General features: G+C 40.0%; 1 protein-coding gene across 1 annotated transcript in view; it reads right to left on the bottom strand.

Moving 5' to 3' along the window:
- MRC1 (mannose receptor C-type 1) overlaps positions 1-17,778 on the bottom strand; it is a 119,300-nt gene that overhangs the window by 28,513 nt on the left and 73,009 nt on the right. Inside the window, 10 exon segments of the mRNA XM_047755025.1 lie at positions 4,082-4,162; positions 4,165-4,195; positions 5,042-5,184; positions 6,190-6,290; positions 7,957-8,024; positions 9,087-9,250; positions 10,984-11,025; positions 13,683-13,827; positions 15,877-15,964; positions 16,441-16,568. Of these exon segments, the coding sequence (XP_047610981.1) occupies positions 4,082-4,162; positions 4,165-4,195; positions 5,042-5,184; positions 6,190-6,290; positions 7,957-8,024; positions 9,087-9,250; positions 10,984-11,025; positions 13,683-13,827; positions 15,877-15,964; positions 16,441-16,568 (991 nt within the window).

Genomic DNA, 17,778 nt, shown 5'->3' with positions numbered 1-17,778 from the left:
TCTAGTTCACACACAGTCCCCCAATAAGTTAGCAGATGTCCTGATTCCATAAATAAGATAATCTGATTCTAAAAATTAGGGGGCAAAGAGAGCTCTTCGTCCAGAAAAGTTATGAAAATAAAAACTATTTTCCAAAACAAAAGGCATTAGGCTGATAAAACTAAAAATAGAATTACTATATGATCCAGCAATCCTACTCCTGGGCATCTATCCGGAGAAAATCATGACTTGAAAAGATACATGTACTCTAATGTTTATTGCAGCGCTATATACTATATACAATAGCCAAGACATGGAAGCAACCTAAATGTCCATTGACATAGGACAAAGAAGATATGGAACACATATGCAATGGAATTCTACTCAGCTATAAAAAAGAATGACACAATTGGCATTTGCAGCAACGTGGATGGAACTAGAGATTCTCATACTTAGTGAAGCCAATGAGACATGAGAAACAAATATCATATATCACTTATATGTGGAATCTGAAAAAGGGATACAAACAAACAGACTCACAGACTTTGAGAAAGTTCTGGTTACCAAAAGGAACAGGAGGGGGGAAGTAGGGGTGGACTAGGGGGTTGGGATGGAATGTGCTAAAATTAGGCTATGACGATGCTTGTATAAACTATAAATATAATAAAATTCACTGAATTATCTTTTTATAAAAGCATCTGGCTGTTGATCACCCACCCTGGATCACCGAACTCAAAGAGCTACTAAGTTGGAACTCCTCCCAGGTGGCCAACTCCTAGGGGTCAGCAGCCATCCACAGAGTGTGCCTGAACCCAGGAGGCACATCCTGCTGCTAAGGGCTCACATCACTGGGAGAGAAATTCTAGAAAATTCAGAGAAAGTGGGACAAATATGGTTGCTTGTGTCTTTATCAATTCTGCAGCAGAGAGGATAGTGGCAAATATCCAGAAGCTGTAAAATGGACATGGCCCCCATCCCCTCCCCACTAGCCCACTTGCCTCCCCCACCACAGCAGCTGCCTCCTGAGGCCATCTACCTCACCTGCTGGGAGCCATGGACACCAGGACACTAGATGGACACCTCATGGGTAAGCCCTGACTCTATAGAACAATTTCCAAACATAGATGCTTAAACATGATTCCTGGATACAAAGAGGAAACCAGATGGCTAAGCACTTGGGTTTCTAGTGGAAAATGTAAAAAATTATCTGTTGACTCATGCACAAAGAGTTCCTTAAAAGGGCCACTGCTCCGTGCTTACCCTTCAGCAGGAGTACTACATGCCACCACCCTGTTCAGAGATTTGCCTATTTCTCAATGAATTTGAAGTAAAAACAATAATAATTTGCTTCTAATATTTTCCAGAAAGAAAGAAAGCATGGGTAGATTATTTGTTTTGTTTTCATTTTTATTTCCTAAATAAGATCATAACTCTTGCCTATTCTCAACTTGAAAGGAAATGTAGAAAAGCTCTACCTGCCAATATTTCAGGACTAACTTGTTTTCTGCCAAGAACCACAATAAAAATTCAACAACGTGTGCCTGTTTTGCCAGAAATAATGTTATTTTATCTGAAAATTGTTTCCTTCTGCACATCTCTATTACCCAAGCTCTAATTTTGTTATGCCAGGAATCAGCACTTTGTGGCAAAGAGAGGAAACCAATTATTGTGTTTCTCTGCTGGGTAGCTAAGCCCCAAATGTGGTAGACCAGCTAGAGAAATATGAGTATTATATTCCTAAATTTTTTTTATTGTGTGCTATGGTTTGACACTTTTCTTTCAGTGTCTGGCAAGCGGCTGAACTTGTCAAAGGTTCTCAGTGAAAGCTTGGTTGATTTGGTGGGTAATGTGTTCCAAGAAAGCACATGGTGGCCTTTGTGGAGTGAAATTAACATTTGGGAGACTGCCACACAGGGTTCCAAGGACTCTCTTCTTTCTTATATTTTGTAAGATATGCCATTTTTTCCAGTAAATGATTTTGCAAGTCACAGAATCTCGGAACCAAAAGGGAACTTAGAAATTATCCAGTCCAAGGAAAGAGAACACACTTACACTGTCGGTGGGAATATAAATTGGTATACTATGAAGAAGAGTATGGGAATTCCTCAAACAACTGAAAATAGAGCTACTGTATGACCCAGGAAACCCACTCCTGGGCATCTATGCAGACAAAACTATAATTCAAAAAGATACATGCACCCCAAGGTCATAGCAGCATTACTTATAATAAACAAGACATGGTAGCAACCTAAATATGTCTATTGACAAAGGAATGAGTAAAAGAAGATGTGGTACATATACGCAATGGAATACTACTCAGCCATAAAAAGAATGAAATGGCACCCTATATGGCAACATGGATGCAACTAGACATTATCATACTAAGTGAAGCACATCAGAAAAAGACAAATATATGATATCACTTATACATGGAATCTAAAATATGACATGAATGAACTTACCCATAAAACAAAAATAGACTCACAGACATAGAGAACAGACTTATGGTTGCTGAGGGTTGGGAAGGGGAGTGGGAGTTGGCAGTTAGCAGACATAAGCTATTACATATAACAAAGTTAAACAACAAGGACCTACTGTACAACACAGGGAACTGTATTCCATATGGTTTATGGTGATAAACCATAATGAAAAGAATCTGCAAAAGAATCTATCCATTTACAGAACAATCATTTTGCTGTACAGCAGAAATGAACACAATATTGTAAATCAACTACAATAAAATCCGCTTAAAAAGAAATTATCCAGTCCACATCTCTCCCCCATGACATCTGCACCAATTCCTACATATGACAAATATTTATTGAGCTCCTTCCATGCTCTGTACCAGTCAACATGTATGAGTCCTCAGCACTCTTTCGAGTACCTTCCAATCCAACCATTTTCACAGCCCTTTACAAAAATTCAGAAAGCAGCCCATCCAATTAGTATAACCTCATTCTGAGCCTAAATCTATCTCTCTGTCACTGCTACTCACTGGTTCTAAGTCTTCCTTCTACGGTCATACAGGATGACCCTTCCAAGTTCATGTCCTTTCTTTTCCAGGCTCCTTCAAACAGTCTTCACTTGTGATTTGCTGTGGTTTCAAAATCCTTCACCAGTTTAATTACTTTCATCTGAGTGGCCTGCAGGTGTCAATATCCTTTCTAAAGTGACCAATTTAACCTAATATCCATTTCATGTAAGGTGTCCCCAAAAAGACCATGGAAAAGGGGTCAAGAAGTCAAGTACATTTCTTTGGATAACACAATAAATTTTGCAATCTTCTATCTAGAAACGATGAGTTGCCTCCTTCTGTTCTTCACAGCTCTGGCTTATCTTTACCTTTTATCAATTTTCTCAATTTGTTCAAAGTCTGTATTTAAAAATTAGTTTTATTGCATTATAAGTTACATGATCCAGTGACTAAAAGAGAAGTAAATGGAAAATCAATTTTTAAATTTTATCCCTAGAACTTACTCTACTTCTCAGGCTCTTTGGTGAACAAACTGGTTGAACAAAAACAGAATTTAAGCCGGAAGACCCAGTTTGATGCCCAGCCCTTCCCTTAACCCACCAACTTCCTTGACCCAAGTCTCCCTGAGCAGTATTTCCTCATTCACAATAAAGTTATGATTCCTGCTTCATAGACTTGGTATGAAAATGGAGAGACACCTTGTCTTTCTTTTAAAAAAAATTTTTACTACAGCTGATTTACAATGTTCTGTCAATTTCTGCTGTACAGCAAAGTGACCCAGTCATACATAGATGTACATTCTTTTTCTTATATTGACTTTCATCACGTTCCATCACAAGTGATAGGATATTGTTCCCTGTGCCATACAACAGGACCTCATTGCGTATCCACTCTAAATGCAACAGTTTGCATCTACTAACCCCCAACTCCCAGTCCATCCCACTCCCTCCTCTTCCTACGCAAAACACTAGAGAACTAATAAAACAGCTCTCCAGGTGTGTTTGTTTGCCCTTCCTAGCCTTTACTCTGCAAAACCTCAAAAATCGTTTACTGGAAGCAACATTCTAACACCTTAGAGAAGAATTTACATATTTATGAGCATCACTGACTGTAAAATGGCCCACATACCTTGTTCTTTTTCATTGCGTATAGACGCCAGATTTCCTCCAAATCCTATGCAAGCTTTTCGTGCCTCTTGCCAATTTTTCTTTCTTCTTCAACAAATCCGAAGATTTTGAAACACTGAGATGGAAGGAAAAAAATCAGAAGGATTATGCAAAGATAATAGTGTTTGCTCTAAAGAAGTCAGAATTATTCATAAAGATTATAGCTAAAAATAAATTTTCTCACAACCCAATGGAGGTTTAAAAAATGAAGTTCATTTTATTACCCACCAATTTTCTTTGCAAGGCTATTTCTCCCTTGCAACAAAGGGCACAACAATTTGTATAATATCTTCTAATAAACTCTCAGTTTCTATAGAGAAATTTTTTTTTAATGGCTGCACCCATGGTAAATGGAAGTTCCCAGGCCAGGGATTGAATCTGAGCAGCAGCTTCAGCAACTCTGGATCCTTAACCCACTGTGAAAGGCCAGGGATTGAACCTGTGCCTCTACAACAACCCAAGCCACTACAGTCAGATTTTCCGTGTGTGTCTTTTTAGGGCCACATCTGCAGCATATGAAAGTTACAGGCTAGGGGTCGAATCAGAGCTGCAGCTGCCAGCCACAGACACAGCCACAGCCACGCCAGATCCAAGCCGTGTCTGTGACCTACACCACAGCTCACAGCATTGCCAGGTCCTTAACCCACTGAATGAGGCCAGGGATCGAACCCATATCCTCATGGATACTAGCTGGGTTCATTACCACTGAGCTGTAATGGGAACTCCTGCAGTCAGATTCTTAACCCACTGCACTACAGTGGGAACTCCATCTGTAGAGAATTTAGCTTGTGAATCTCCACTATTCTTGCCTAGAATTTTCTGCAGTGATGAGGTGAGCCAAAGTTAACTTGAAGCCGAAAGATTTGCATTGTCACTCTCCATAGTGATTAGTGCCAAGACTACAACTAAATTTTCTTAGTACCTTGTCATTGTAAAAATTCCAACCTTCCTTACAACCTCCTGGGGCCGAGGGTATGGTGGGGGTAACTGTGGCATTGATGCTACTGTTGTGTCGCTGGCAAATGAAGGCATTTGGATAACCACAATTAATGTCATTCCAAAACCCTGACAAAGAGCAGAATGGTGAAATTAGATTTACATGTTTACCTTTAAAACAGTTTCTTCTCAAAACAAATACCTTTTTATTGAAGTGTAAATTGATTTACAATGTTTTGTTAGTTTTAGGTGTGTAGCAAAGTGATTACATTATATATGTAAATATATAGATATATAAATAAGGGAATAGCTATATAGAAATACAGATAGATATCTATTCCTATATCTATATCTTTCTCTCTATGTATAACTGAATCTATGTATCTATATATCTAGTCTTTTTCAGATTCCTTTCCATTATGGGTTACTAACAAGATATTGACTATAAAAAAAAAAGATATTGACCATAGTTCCTTGTGCCATACAGTGGGTCCTTACTGTTTATCTGTTTTATATGCAGTAGTTCAAAACACTTTTTAAATGTGTTTGTATCTTACAAGGAGTCTCAAAAATGAACTACAAACATCCTTTTTACACAAGAGACTAGGAAAATCGAGGTTGTACCCTTTTGTGCTTTCACTTAAACCAACTTTATAGACAGCTTCCTATGAGAAAAGCATATACGTGGTGTTGCAGATCTATTAACTAAATGGCCAGGCAGTTCTAATAATAATAATCTAATAATACCTAAACCTTACATATATGAAACACTGGCTTAGGGTTTTAGAAGTATTATCTCCAGAATCTTCTCAACAACAGATCTATTCTGTTATTATTTCCATTTTTACCAATAAAGACACAGAGAAAGAGAAATATTCTGGATATCTTCCTCCTTGAACATGAAACAATGTTTCATAAAATGAAAAGAAGCAAGAAGAATGTGTCTCATTATCAGAGTAAACGTAAGGCATCCATTCTCCTTACAAACGCACATGATGTTGTTCAAATTAGAATTCTCCTTCACCTTTGCTCCTTTTCTGTCTAAATACCCAACGTGCTGCTTTTAGCCTAGGACTATAGCAAATGACCTATTCCACCACAAGACAAATTCAAGAAGATTATAATCTTAGCTACCTGAATGTGTATACATGGTTACACAGTTTTCATCATCATTTGCAAAATTGGGTTCACCTGCGGCCCAAGCCACATAATCCACCTTGCTGCCATCCATCCAACTGGAAAAGAAAATTCAGACATTTAGTAAAAGTCCAACGATTCAAGAATTTGGCTACAGCCAGTGATGGGGACAGGCAAATCGGTCAAGACAAAAGGTGCACGCGATCCTTAGCTGACAAGAGAATGGTTTCTAGAGATGCCGGAAGGAAAACCCCCAAGGAAGCTGGAGTTCCCTGTGGCAGTGAACTCCCCCACAGCAACTAGATGCCTGAGCGAGCCTGTCTTCTTTTTCTTCTTGGAAGGAGTACCTCCATTCTTAGAGTGAGAGAAGAAAAGGGGATCCCAGTTACCCTGGACATGGGCCAGAAGCAAGCATCTTCCCCTCGAACTTCCTGAGCATGATTCCCATGAAACAAAACCATCCAGAGCAAGACAGAGAATGCAGAGTTTTTCATTAGGCCCATTTTCCGATTTTCCTTTTTTTTTTTTTTTTTTTTTTTAGGGCTATACCTGCAGCATATGGGAGTTTCCAGGCTAAGGGTTGAATTAGAGCTGTAGCTGCATGCCTACACCACAGCCATGGCCACAATGGATCCAAGTCACATCTGTGACCTATACTGCAGCTTGAGGTGATGCCAGATCCTTAACCCACTGAGTGAGGTCAGGGATCGAACCCACATCCTCATGGAGACAATGTCAAGTCCTTAACCTGCTGAGCCACAGTGGGAACTCCCTCTTTTCCTTCTTTCTCTCTCTCTCTCTTTTTCTTTCTTTCTTCTAAGGGCCGCAAGTGCAGCATATGGAAGTTCCCAGGCTAGAGGTTGAATCAGAGCTACAGCTCCTGGCCTAAACTATAGCCACAGCAACCCAGGATCCAAGCTGCTTCTGTGACCTATACCCATAACACAGTAATGCCAGATCCTTAACCCACTGAGCCAAGCCAGGGATTGAACGCACACCCTCATGGATACCAGTTGGGTTCGTTTCCACTGAGCCATAATGGAACTCGAGGAACTCCCATTTTCTGATCTTCATGCTTACTCTGGTTTCTCCTAAGGTAGGTGAGCCAATTATACAAATTCAGGGGCTGTGAACTAGAAAGAGGCCAAGAGATCATAAAATTTAACTCTCTCTTGTGGGAGATGGCTAAAATGGATGTTTGTTCAGAGGAACAACACACATTTCTCATCTGTCAGAATAATCAGTGAGAATTTGGGTCCCTGTTGCTAAAAATGGCAATAGCACTTGCATGGAACATATGTGGTTAAAAGATCTGTGCAGGGAGTTCCCTTTGTGGCTCAGCAGTTAACAAACCCAACTAGGATCCATGAGGATCAATCCCTGGCCTCGCTCACTGGGTTAAGGATCTGGTGTTGCCATAAGTTGTGGTGTAGGTCGCAGAAATGGGAATCATTTTTCAAGTAAATTCAGTATTTATAAGACACCATCTTTGTAGATGATAACAGGTGATGACATCCTAACATAAAGAGAGGTGACATTTGGCAAGAGTCAATCAGATTTTGAGTTGTTTATTTGAGAATTATAATGTAGAAAATATTTAACAAGATGCTAAAAAATTTCTATTTTTTTTTTAAGATGCTTTGTAGATTGAGAGCCTAAAAGGATTTTTCTTAATGGACTCAGCAAAAGAAAAGTCTCAACATAATTTTCAGTATTCATCAGATCACTGTTCTAGGCAAAGCTCTTTTATTTTGATTTACTTACATAAATTTTTTATCCAAGCTGATCAGTAAACCAATAAAATATGCTGGCTGTGCATCATTCTTGTTTACCTAAAACATGGAAGTTCACATAGAGTTCAATCTGTGTTTGAATAATAAGCAGATTCTTAAAGAAAAGCTACATAGTAACAAAGCAGTCTATTTGAGGACTTTTTAAGGAGGCATTCATGTAGAAACTTGGTTGTATAGTCAATGTTTTCCATAAAAATAAAATGAAAAATATGCATGTTATATAACAACCTGCATTTGTGTATCAAAGACCTTAAGTCATTCTCTATAATATGAAATCCCATTAGTAATTAGATGTTATTAAAAACATTTTTTTAAAACAAAGTAGCCATTTGGGATTATGTGTCTAAGGAAAGACTTCTACATATATACATATTATTTTATTTTATTTTATTTATACATTTATGCAGTATTAGGAAATACCCTGAGAATTTCAAACCATGGTATAGCTACAAAGATGGAGAGGTCAGACTCTAATATCTTTATAATTAGATGAATTTTTAATCTTTCATTACTGTTGAACTTATTTTTCCCTTCTCTCCCTCCTACCTCCTTTTTGGAAAACAATGAAGATGCCATGCAGATTTGTAAAGAGAAAGAGTGAGCCAAGAATTCTTGGGAAAAAATTAATTATACCTTCATTCAAATTTTGGTACAACCAAGAAAGAGTTTTGGGTGAATAATCAAGCTGTACTATCTATTAACTAAGAAGCTGGTCCAACTAAGACATTTTTTAATTAATAATCAATTTGTATTTTGCATGAAGAGTCCAGGATGGTCATGTACCAACTAGATAAGCATTATAATCTTTGAAAATCAAACTAGTGAACTCAAAGCCATCATGTCTGGGTTCTCACAAGGCCCAGTCCAAACACTGTTTCTGGGCTCTGTAATCCTGCACTGAATACTCCAGAAATCAGGTCATGGATTTCTGTGACAGTCAACACCCATCTCCCCTCCCCCCACACTCACATCTTTACCCCTGACCTTAGAAGGTTCAAATTCAGGACATAATTTGAAACTACACCAGGGGGTAGCAATCATACACATTATCTTTGCTTATCGCCCACCACTGTTCCATTCTTAAGTTAATCATATTCTTACATATTTCCATAGAAACTTCTTTTCACTTTCACTTTGGATAGAAACAAGATCACCAAAATTCTTCTTGCAAAATTCTCGTGCCTTGTCCATGGTTTCCTTCTCTTTGCTAAAATAATACTGATAGTCTTTGTAAATAACCCACCCATCTTCAGTAACCGGTGGATCTGAAAAATGAATGCAAAAAAAAAAAAAAAGGTGATGAGTTTTAGACAGATTCAAGAATCTTGTATGTCCACTACATGCAAGTCAAAGGGCAGAGTAGCCCCATGAGAATTATATGCAACACTGAGAGCCCAGACTGAACAGGATGTTACATCAATTTAGACTGGATTACCTAAATCCAATATCTACTTTGCATCAACTCTGTCAAAAGTAACTAGTTAAAAAAAAAAAAAAGAGTTCTCAGTGGTTCAAATCCGGAGTTGCTGTGACTGTGGTATAGGCCAGCAGCTGAAGCTCCAATTTGACCCCTAGCCTGGGAACTTTCACATGCTACAGGTGCAGCCCTAAAAAAATCAAACAAACAAAACAAAAACGAGCTACTTTTCCTCTCAACAAAGTTTCATGTATCATTATTGGGCGAAAGCATTCCCAGTGTTACATTCATCAATAGGATCACAGAGCGAGAATGCTTGGGTGATACATACACACCCATGATATTCTAGGTTCAAGGAGAGAGCAGCTGTCATCTCCATGCAACAAAGAATTTAGAACAGATGGTCTTGGGTTGCTGTAATGTATAATTGGAGAACGGAGGAATTTGGGTACCAGGAGGGCTCCTAAGGCTTCTCCTCCAAACCACAGGATTCTGTGCTTCTGTACTATAGTGGACTCAATCAGAGTCCCAGAGAAACCCAGGGCTCCATCTCCGGAATCAGTATTAGCTTATACAGAAAAAAGGTGCTTTGTAGATGTGATTAAGAATCTTCATCCTACTGCACAACACAGGGAAATGTGTGTGATTTGGTCACTTTGTTGTGCAACAGAACTTGATAAAAAAAAACATTGTAAATCAAGTATACTTTAATAATAATAATTTTTTAAAAAAAGAAAAAAGACAAAAAACAATGAAAAAAAAAAAGAATCTTCAGATGGAGAGGTTATCCTAGATCAGCTGGGATCTGGGATGTAAATTACAAGCATCCTTCTAGAGGGAGACTTGAGTACAGAAGAGGGAAGGGTGACAAGTGAAGGAAGAGAGGACATTGCTGGTTTTGAAGGTGGGGAAAGGGGCCATGAACCAACAAAAGGGATCCAGCCCTAGAAGCTGGTGATGACAAGGACATAGATTCTCCCTAACAGCCTCTGGAGGGAGCATGGTCCTACTGATTTCAGCCCAGGGAAACAGAGGTGTTGTATCTGCCCTCCGGAAGCACAATGGAATCAGGGTGTATAGCTCTCCGCCACCAAGTGTGCCAAACGAAAATAATCCATGAAACTCTTGGATGTGATTCATGAACCCTGTTTGTGCATATATGAGAAGATCCAAACTTTCACTAGATTCTTAAAGCTATTAAGAACCTCTTCCGGAGTTCCCATTGTGGCGCAGCAGAAATGATCCGACTAGTATCCATGAGGACATGGGTTTGATCCCTGGCCTCGCTCAGTGGGTTAAGGATCCAGCATTGCCGTGAGCTGTGGTGTAGTTTGCAGACGTGGTTCAGATCTGGCATTGCTGTGGCTGTGCTGTAGGCCAGCAGCTGTAGCTCTGATTCAACCCTTAGCCTGGGAACATACATATGCCGCAGGTATGGCCCTAAAAAGCAAAAAAAAAAAAAGAACTTCTTTCCACCTTCCTTGGGTAAGGTTTTTGTTTGTTTGTTTTTTGTTTTTTCACTGAGAAAGGAAAGGGGGGGCTATTGATATGGAGATCAGGGGGAAAAAAGGAAACACCTACTGTCTTGAGGAGCTGGTGTTGGCTCAGGCTTTGGTGTTTGTCCTGAAAACAAAAGAACATCAGTTATCAGTTGTGCTTGAACTTGTATTTCTATTGAACTTGCTATTACACATCCTTCCAGTTTCACTATTTTCGTGGATCAACCCAGCTAAAAACACAAGAGGTTCTCTCTTCCTCTTCCTCCACGACTGGGTTACTTCACTGTACAACAGAAATTGGCTGTACAGCACTGTAAATCAACTGTACATTAATTTTTTAAAAAACTTAAACAAATTAGGTACAGCAATCCACCAGAAATTTGAAGACGGTTTTTAGGCACAACAAGTAGCATCACATAAAAGAAAGAAGACATGAGTTTTGGGGATCAAAACGTCTAGGTTCAAATCTCAGATCTGGGCTTAAATTTCTTACCTTTAATTTTCGCAACTCCAGAAAGGAGTTAATCATATGTGTAAAGAGATAGGGTAAAATATGCGAGTTTTGGGTTATTTAAAAGATGTTCAGTAGATGTTCGTTTTACAGTAACACATGTTATAATTAGCTTTTAAATTTTCATTATTTGAAACCATTAAATAGGAGCTATGTATTTATAAAAATATATTTTCTTTTCTTTTTCTTTTTTTTTTTTTTCCCTTTTTAGGGCCGCATTGGCGGCACATGGAGTTTCCCAGGCTAGGGGTCCAATCGGAGCTACAGCTGCTGGCCACCACCACAGCCACAGCAACTTGGCTCCAATCTGCATCTGCAACCTACACCATGGCTCACTGCAACACCAGATCCTCAACCCACTGAGTGAAGCCAGGGATCGAACCCGCAACCTCATGGTTCCTAATCGGATTCGTTTCTGATGCGCCACAATGGGAACTCCTAAAATATATTTTCTCCCAAAAGCCCTTATTCGGAGTTCCCATCATGGCTCAGCAGTAACGAACCTGACCACTATCCACGAGGACATGGGTAGGTTCGATCCCTGGCCTCGTTCAGTGCGTTAAGGATCCAGTGTTGCTGTGAGCTGTGGTGTAGGTTGTAGGCTTGGATCCTGAGTTGGCTTTGGCTGTGGTGTAGGCCTAGGAACTTGCATATCCCATGGGTGTGGCCCTAAAATGACAAAAATGACAGCGACAGCAACAACAAAAAACCCTTTATTCGTACTAAATGTATGTTTTATGAAAAGTTAAATGAAATCTTTTTCTTTCCAAGAAATTAATGATATACCTGGACTTTGTTGGAATCTAATAAAAGTTTCCTAGCTTTTGGTTTAATGTGTATCTATGCTAATAGACCTACTAACAATACAACTAGTCCTTGGTAGATAAGAGGGAACATTAAAGAAAAATTGGCCACTATTTATTCCTCCATTCTGACAACTTGTGTCTTTTCTTTTTCTTTTTTTGGGCCACACCCACAGCATATGGAAGTTCCCAGGCTAGGGGTCAAATCCGTGCTGTAGCTGGTCCAGCCACAGCCACACAGGATCCAAGCCAAGGCTGTGACCTATACCTCAAGTCACCGCAATGCTGGATTGTTAACCCACTGAGCAAGGCCAAGGAACAAACCCTCATCCTCATGGGTACCAGTCGGATTCCTTACTGCTGAGCCAGAATGAGAACTTCCATTCTGGCAGCTTTGTTTGGAAGCAGGCATCTAAGTAGAAGGAAAATAAGCAGAGAGACACCAGGAGTGCAACAGAGTATCTTTAGCAATAGAGCTAGAAACAGTGGCCAAGGTTCCCTGACAGCAGAGGGCGATGTGGTTCCGTTTATCTGTTTACAAAGGAGGAAGCTGGTGTCTATTTGGGTTCAGGCTTGTAAGGGTAGGGGGCGTCTGTTCCATTTATCTTAGCAGAAGAAACTGACTCCTCTGCCCTCCATGCATGATTTGGAAATGTGGAACTTTCTTTCTTTGTATTTTTGGGGCCACACCCGCAGCATATGGAGGTTCCCAGGCTAGGGGGTGGAACTGGAGCTGCAGCCACCAGCCTACGCCACAGCCACAGCAATGTGGGATCACAGTCACGACTTCGACCTACACCACAGCTCATGGCAACACCGAATCCTCAGCCCATCGAGCGAGGCCAGGGATCAAATCTGCATCCTCATGGATACTAGTCAGGTTCATTAATCACTGAGCCACAACGGGAACTGCAAAATGTGGAAGTTTCTGAGTCATAAACCCTGAATGCTAAGTATGCATTGACCATTGGTGGCCACTGATAACATAGTGAGTCTCCCAGCAATCAGGGGCCACAAAAGGTACCCCGTTCTTTGGTTGGCTGTTTCCTAGAGAAATGAGCATTCAGCACATTCAGACTGAGGAGCACATTCACCTGCTGGATGACTACCAGAGGTCGGAAGGTGAAAATCCCCAACAGAAATCACTGGCTCATGACTCTGCTTAGATGGAGCACACCCACCCCACTCGCTGGACTCCAGAACCTGAGCTGGGACATGACTTGTGGGAACTATTTTGGAGGACGTGACTCTTGTCCAGGATTCCCGGGTGGCCTTTTGATCTTCCGTTCCTTTGGAACATTTATCTCTGCTCAGCAACTTCATCCTTATCCTGTGAAATGATGACCCCCTGCCAGTTCCCTGATTTTGTTATTTTGTTTGTGTGGTTCTGCTAACAAGGGGAAGATCCTGGAATCTCCGGAAGGCAGTTCTCCAATCTGAGATGAAGGAGAGGGCGGGTTATCATACCTTTGCGTATCTGGCAAATCCAGTTGTTAAGATGTTCGCAGTTAATATCATTCCACGACATACCAGCGTCACTTTTCAACTCGCCACAGTATTCAACATTCTGGTAATTATTAGGTTCGCCGTAAGCCCAGTTTTCATAGGAAACCTACGTGAGAAACATCACATTACAAGCGTGAGCCATTTCTATCAGGCCAACGTCTAGCCAAATACAAAAGGAAAGTTTACATTTTTTAATCACATGTACTCCTTTTCATAATACATTTGCTTTGAAAACCAGTTTTTCGAACACAGCTGGGAAAGAAATAACTAAATAACTTTCGTTACTTGGTAACTTGAATAGAGTATGTTATAAATTATTCCAAAATGTTCTTTACTCTTCCTGGGTTTTTTGGTTTGGTTTGGGTTTTTTGTTGTTGTTGTTGTTTTTTGTTTTTTTGTTTGATTGTTTTGTCTTTTTGCCGTTTCTTGGGCCGCTTCCGCGGCATATGGAGGTTCCCAGGCTAGGGGTCGAATCGGAGCTGTAGCCGCCAGCCTACGCCAGAGCCACAGCAACGCAGGGTCTGAGCCACGTCTACAACCTACACCGCAGCTCAAGGCAACGCCGGATCCCTAACCCACTGAGCGAGGCCAGGGATCGAACCCACAACCTCATGGTTCCTAGTCGGATTCGTTAACCACTGAGCCACGACGGGAACTCCTGGTTTGGTTTTTTGGGCTTTGGTTTTGGTTTTGGCTTTTGGGTTTTAGGGCCACACCTGTGGCATAAGGAAGTTGCCAGGCTAGGGGTCAAATCAAAGCTGTAGCTGCCGGCCTATACCACAGCTGCAGCAACGGTGAATCTAAGCTGTGTCTGTGACCAACGCAGCAGCTCTCAGCAACACTGATCTTTAACCTATTGAGCAATGCCAGGGATTGAACCTGAATCCTTATGGATACTAGTCAGATTCGTTACTGCTGAATCACAATAGGAATTCCTACTCTTCTTATGAAAGAGAATGAATCCAGGGGCCACGAAAGTGGGATTTGTATACAGGAAAAATCTGGTAAAAAAAAGTACCACTTCTCAATGCTGGGAGTTTCTAACTGTGTAACTCCTTCCTAAAGGGAACTATGTCACAGTGATGCTGGAAACGTTTTTTTCATTGGAGTGGTAGGATGAAGAAACATAATTAGGGAGTTCCCACTATGGCTGAGCAGGTTAAGAACCCGACATAGTGTCCATGAGGATGCAGGTTTGATCCCTGGCCTCGCTCTGTAGGCTACAATCGGCTTTGATGCAAGCTGTGGCATAGGCCACAGATGTGACTCAGATCCAGCATTGCTGTGGCTGTGGTGTAGGCCTGCAGCTGCAGCTCCAATTCAACCCCTAGCCCAGAAACTTCCATATGCCACAGGTGTGACCATAAAAAGAAAAAAAAAAAAAGAAATATAATTGGGTCTTTTTATGAAAGACAAAGACTTAAGAAAGGTGTCAACATAGCTACCAAACTTTATGAAAAGGCACAGCAGGAATAAATGGAGGGCTGAGAGTAGGTTCCTTATGGAGTTTCAGAATGAATCATTGCCCCTAAGGCTGTAGAATAAGCATTATGATCTATTTTCTAGAGATTGAAATATAAAATCCAAGTTGTCAATGGAGCCATCAAACAATCCACCCTACCCCCATGCCTTGAAAATTGGTGATGGGCTGTAAGAGAACAGAAAACTGAAACGACACCAAATCACTTGCTATGGTGACTGCAGGGCTCAACGTTGCCAGTAGGTGCCACAACCTCTCACTTTTCTATTCTTGAGAATGAGAAGTCCGACCAAGCCTAAAGGTTTTTAATACATTATCAGAAGTTGTCTCCACACCTCCTGACCTAGAAGAGGTCAGAGAACACCCAATTTTTAAGAAGTGTAGCAGCTTGCATACCAATTAGACCTGATAGAATGAAGACATTATTTTAGATAAACTAGAGGAATGAGTTTCCTAATTTTTTCATCTAGTCCACCCTGGATACATCTTGAGTGAATAGAACTATATGGGAGCAGGGGCACGACAATGATCCCCAAAGAGCATTTATTTTTGCACAGAATGTCTCTAGCTATCATAATACCCTATCTTACCAAAAACGTGGATTAAGCCAAAGGATAACATCAAATGAAATACACGATAAAGTAAAAATATGATCTATATAATCAAATTACTCACAGGAGATCCATCACTCCAAGTAAAACCTTCAGAAGGACTTGAATAGGTCAATCCCAACCAAAACAGCTCATGGTAGCTTCCACTAGCCCTGTGACATACAAGATAGCTTATGAACTACATGAACTAAATGTGGTTACCAATGCGTCCTAATCAAATATGAAAATGACCTCAAATAACTAACATGTTAGTTATTACACAGGTAAAGGGACTCAAGGACTAAAATAAACATGATACAACAGTTATGCATTTTGGTACAACCCAAAAATACCCTGAAAACAACTGAGAATGATTTGAGAATAACTGTAAAGCAGTGAAAGATGCTCCTTCATTTATTCATTAATGATATATATTGAGTAGCTTATACTTTTGTAGGGCAATTCATCTCAGGATTTAAATCTAGAAAGTTAAATCATTTAGAAGTGAAACTACATCAAAAAGTGCCCATGGATTTGGGATATGGTATATGTACTTAAGGGACCAACGATTTTGGAAATATGAGAATTTTCTCAACATCATTAGCCCAATAGGTCAAAGAAAAGAATATTATATGGAAAAGATACTTACGTTACTAGCCGCCATATTGCTTGCTGTTCCTCTTTATTATTGATGCTAGCAAGATCTCCACCCAAAGCTCTACAAAAATCTCGAGACTCAAACCACGTTTTCTTCTCATGTTTTCCTTTTGCAAACAGCTAAGGGTGATAGAGATTTGGAATTTATTGTATACTTTATAGCTTATCAAACCAAGAAAAATAATTACCTACTTCTGATGAGGTTTCATTTATAGAAAAGCAAGACGTTACAATGGCCCCAAACAATACAGTCCTCTCAGCTGAAAATCAATTTGTGAGTGAATATTTGGGTAACAAAATCTGGGGGATGATTTTGTTGAGGAAACCTTAGAAAAGAAAGTTATTTTCTAGCACAGGAGAAATTAGATTGAAAGCTTAGACGCTTTAAGCATATGGACTGGGCATATAGCTCCTTGCCGAAGACAATTTTAATGCAGTTAAGTACAAAAAGTGACACTGAGATAAAAAGAAGGAAAGAAGCTTGGACATAGAGAAAACAAACATGAAGAGAGAAAATTTTAAGGAGAAGAACCTCCCTAAGATTGTGCTACAGTTTTTCATCCTGTTTCATTTAAACAATGAGTAACCTGGCAGTTTTCCAACACTGGGTAGATGGTGTTCTTCAGTATCTTATCTTTTTTTGGATAATTGAACAACAGTTGGAGCACATGCTATGACCGATACTTACTGAGCAGAGAATCTAAAAAGATAGGAGAAGCAACCAAAATGTTGAATGGTGAAGATGAATGGATAAAGAAGATGTGGTACATAGATAATGGAATATTGCTCAGCCATAAAAAGGAGGAAACGATGCCATTCGCAGCAACATGGATGGACCTAGAGATGATCATACTAAGTGAAGGAAGTCAAAGGCAATACCATACATCACTTCTAGGTGGACTCTAATTAAAAATAATATAAAAGAACTTGTTTTGAAATCAAACTTATGGTTACCAAAAGGGGAAACAGGGGGGTTGGAGAAGGATAAATGAGGAGTTTGGGATTAATATACACATACTACTACACATAAAATACATAACCAACAAGGACCTACTATACAGCACAAGGAATGCAATATCCTGTAATAACTCATATGGGAAAAGAATCTGAAAAAGAGTGGATATGTGTCTACATATAACTGAATCGCTTTGCTGTACACCTGAAACATTATAAAGCAACTACAGTCCAATTTTTTAAAAAGATGGATGTCAGATTGCCACTTATAGGACACCGAACGGCCCTGCGCCCCTACCTAGCAATCCTTCAGCTCCCACCAGGCATAATAATCAGGGGCTAAATCAGAACAAGGAAGTGCTCTCCCCAGGATTCC

Source organism: Phacochoerus africanus, chromosome 12, assembly GCF_016906955.1.
Source record: "Phacochoerus africanus isolate WHEZ1 chromosome 12, ROS_Pafr_v1, whole genome shotgun sequence".
NCBI lineage: Eukaryota > Metazoa > Chordata > Mammalia > Artiodactyla > Suidae > Phacochoerus > Phacochoerus africanus.
This window is presented reverse-complemented; position numbering and strand designations above follow the sequence as displayed.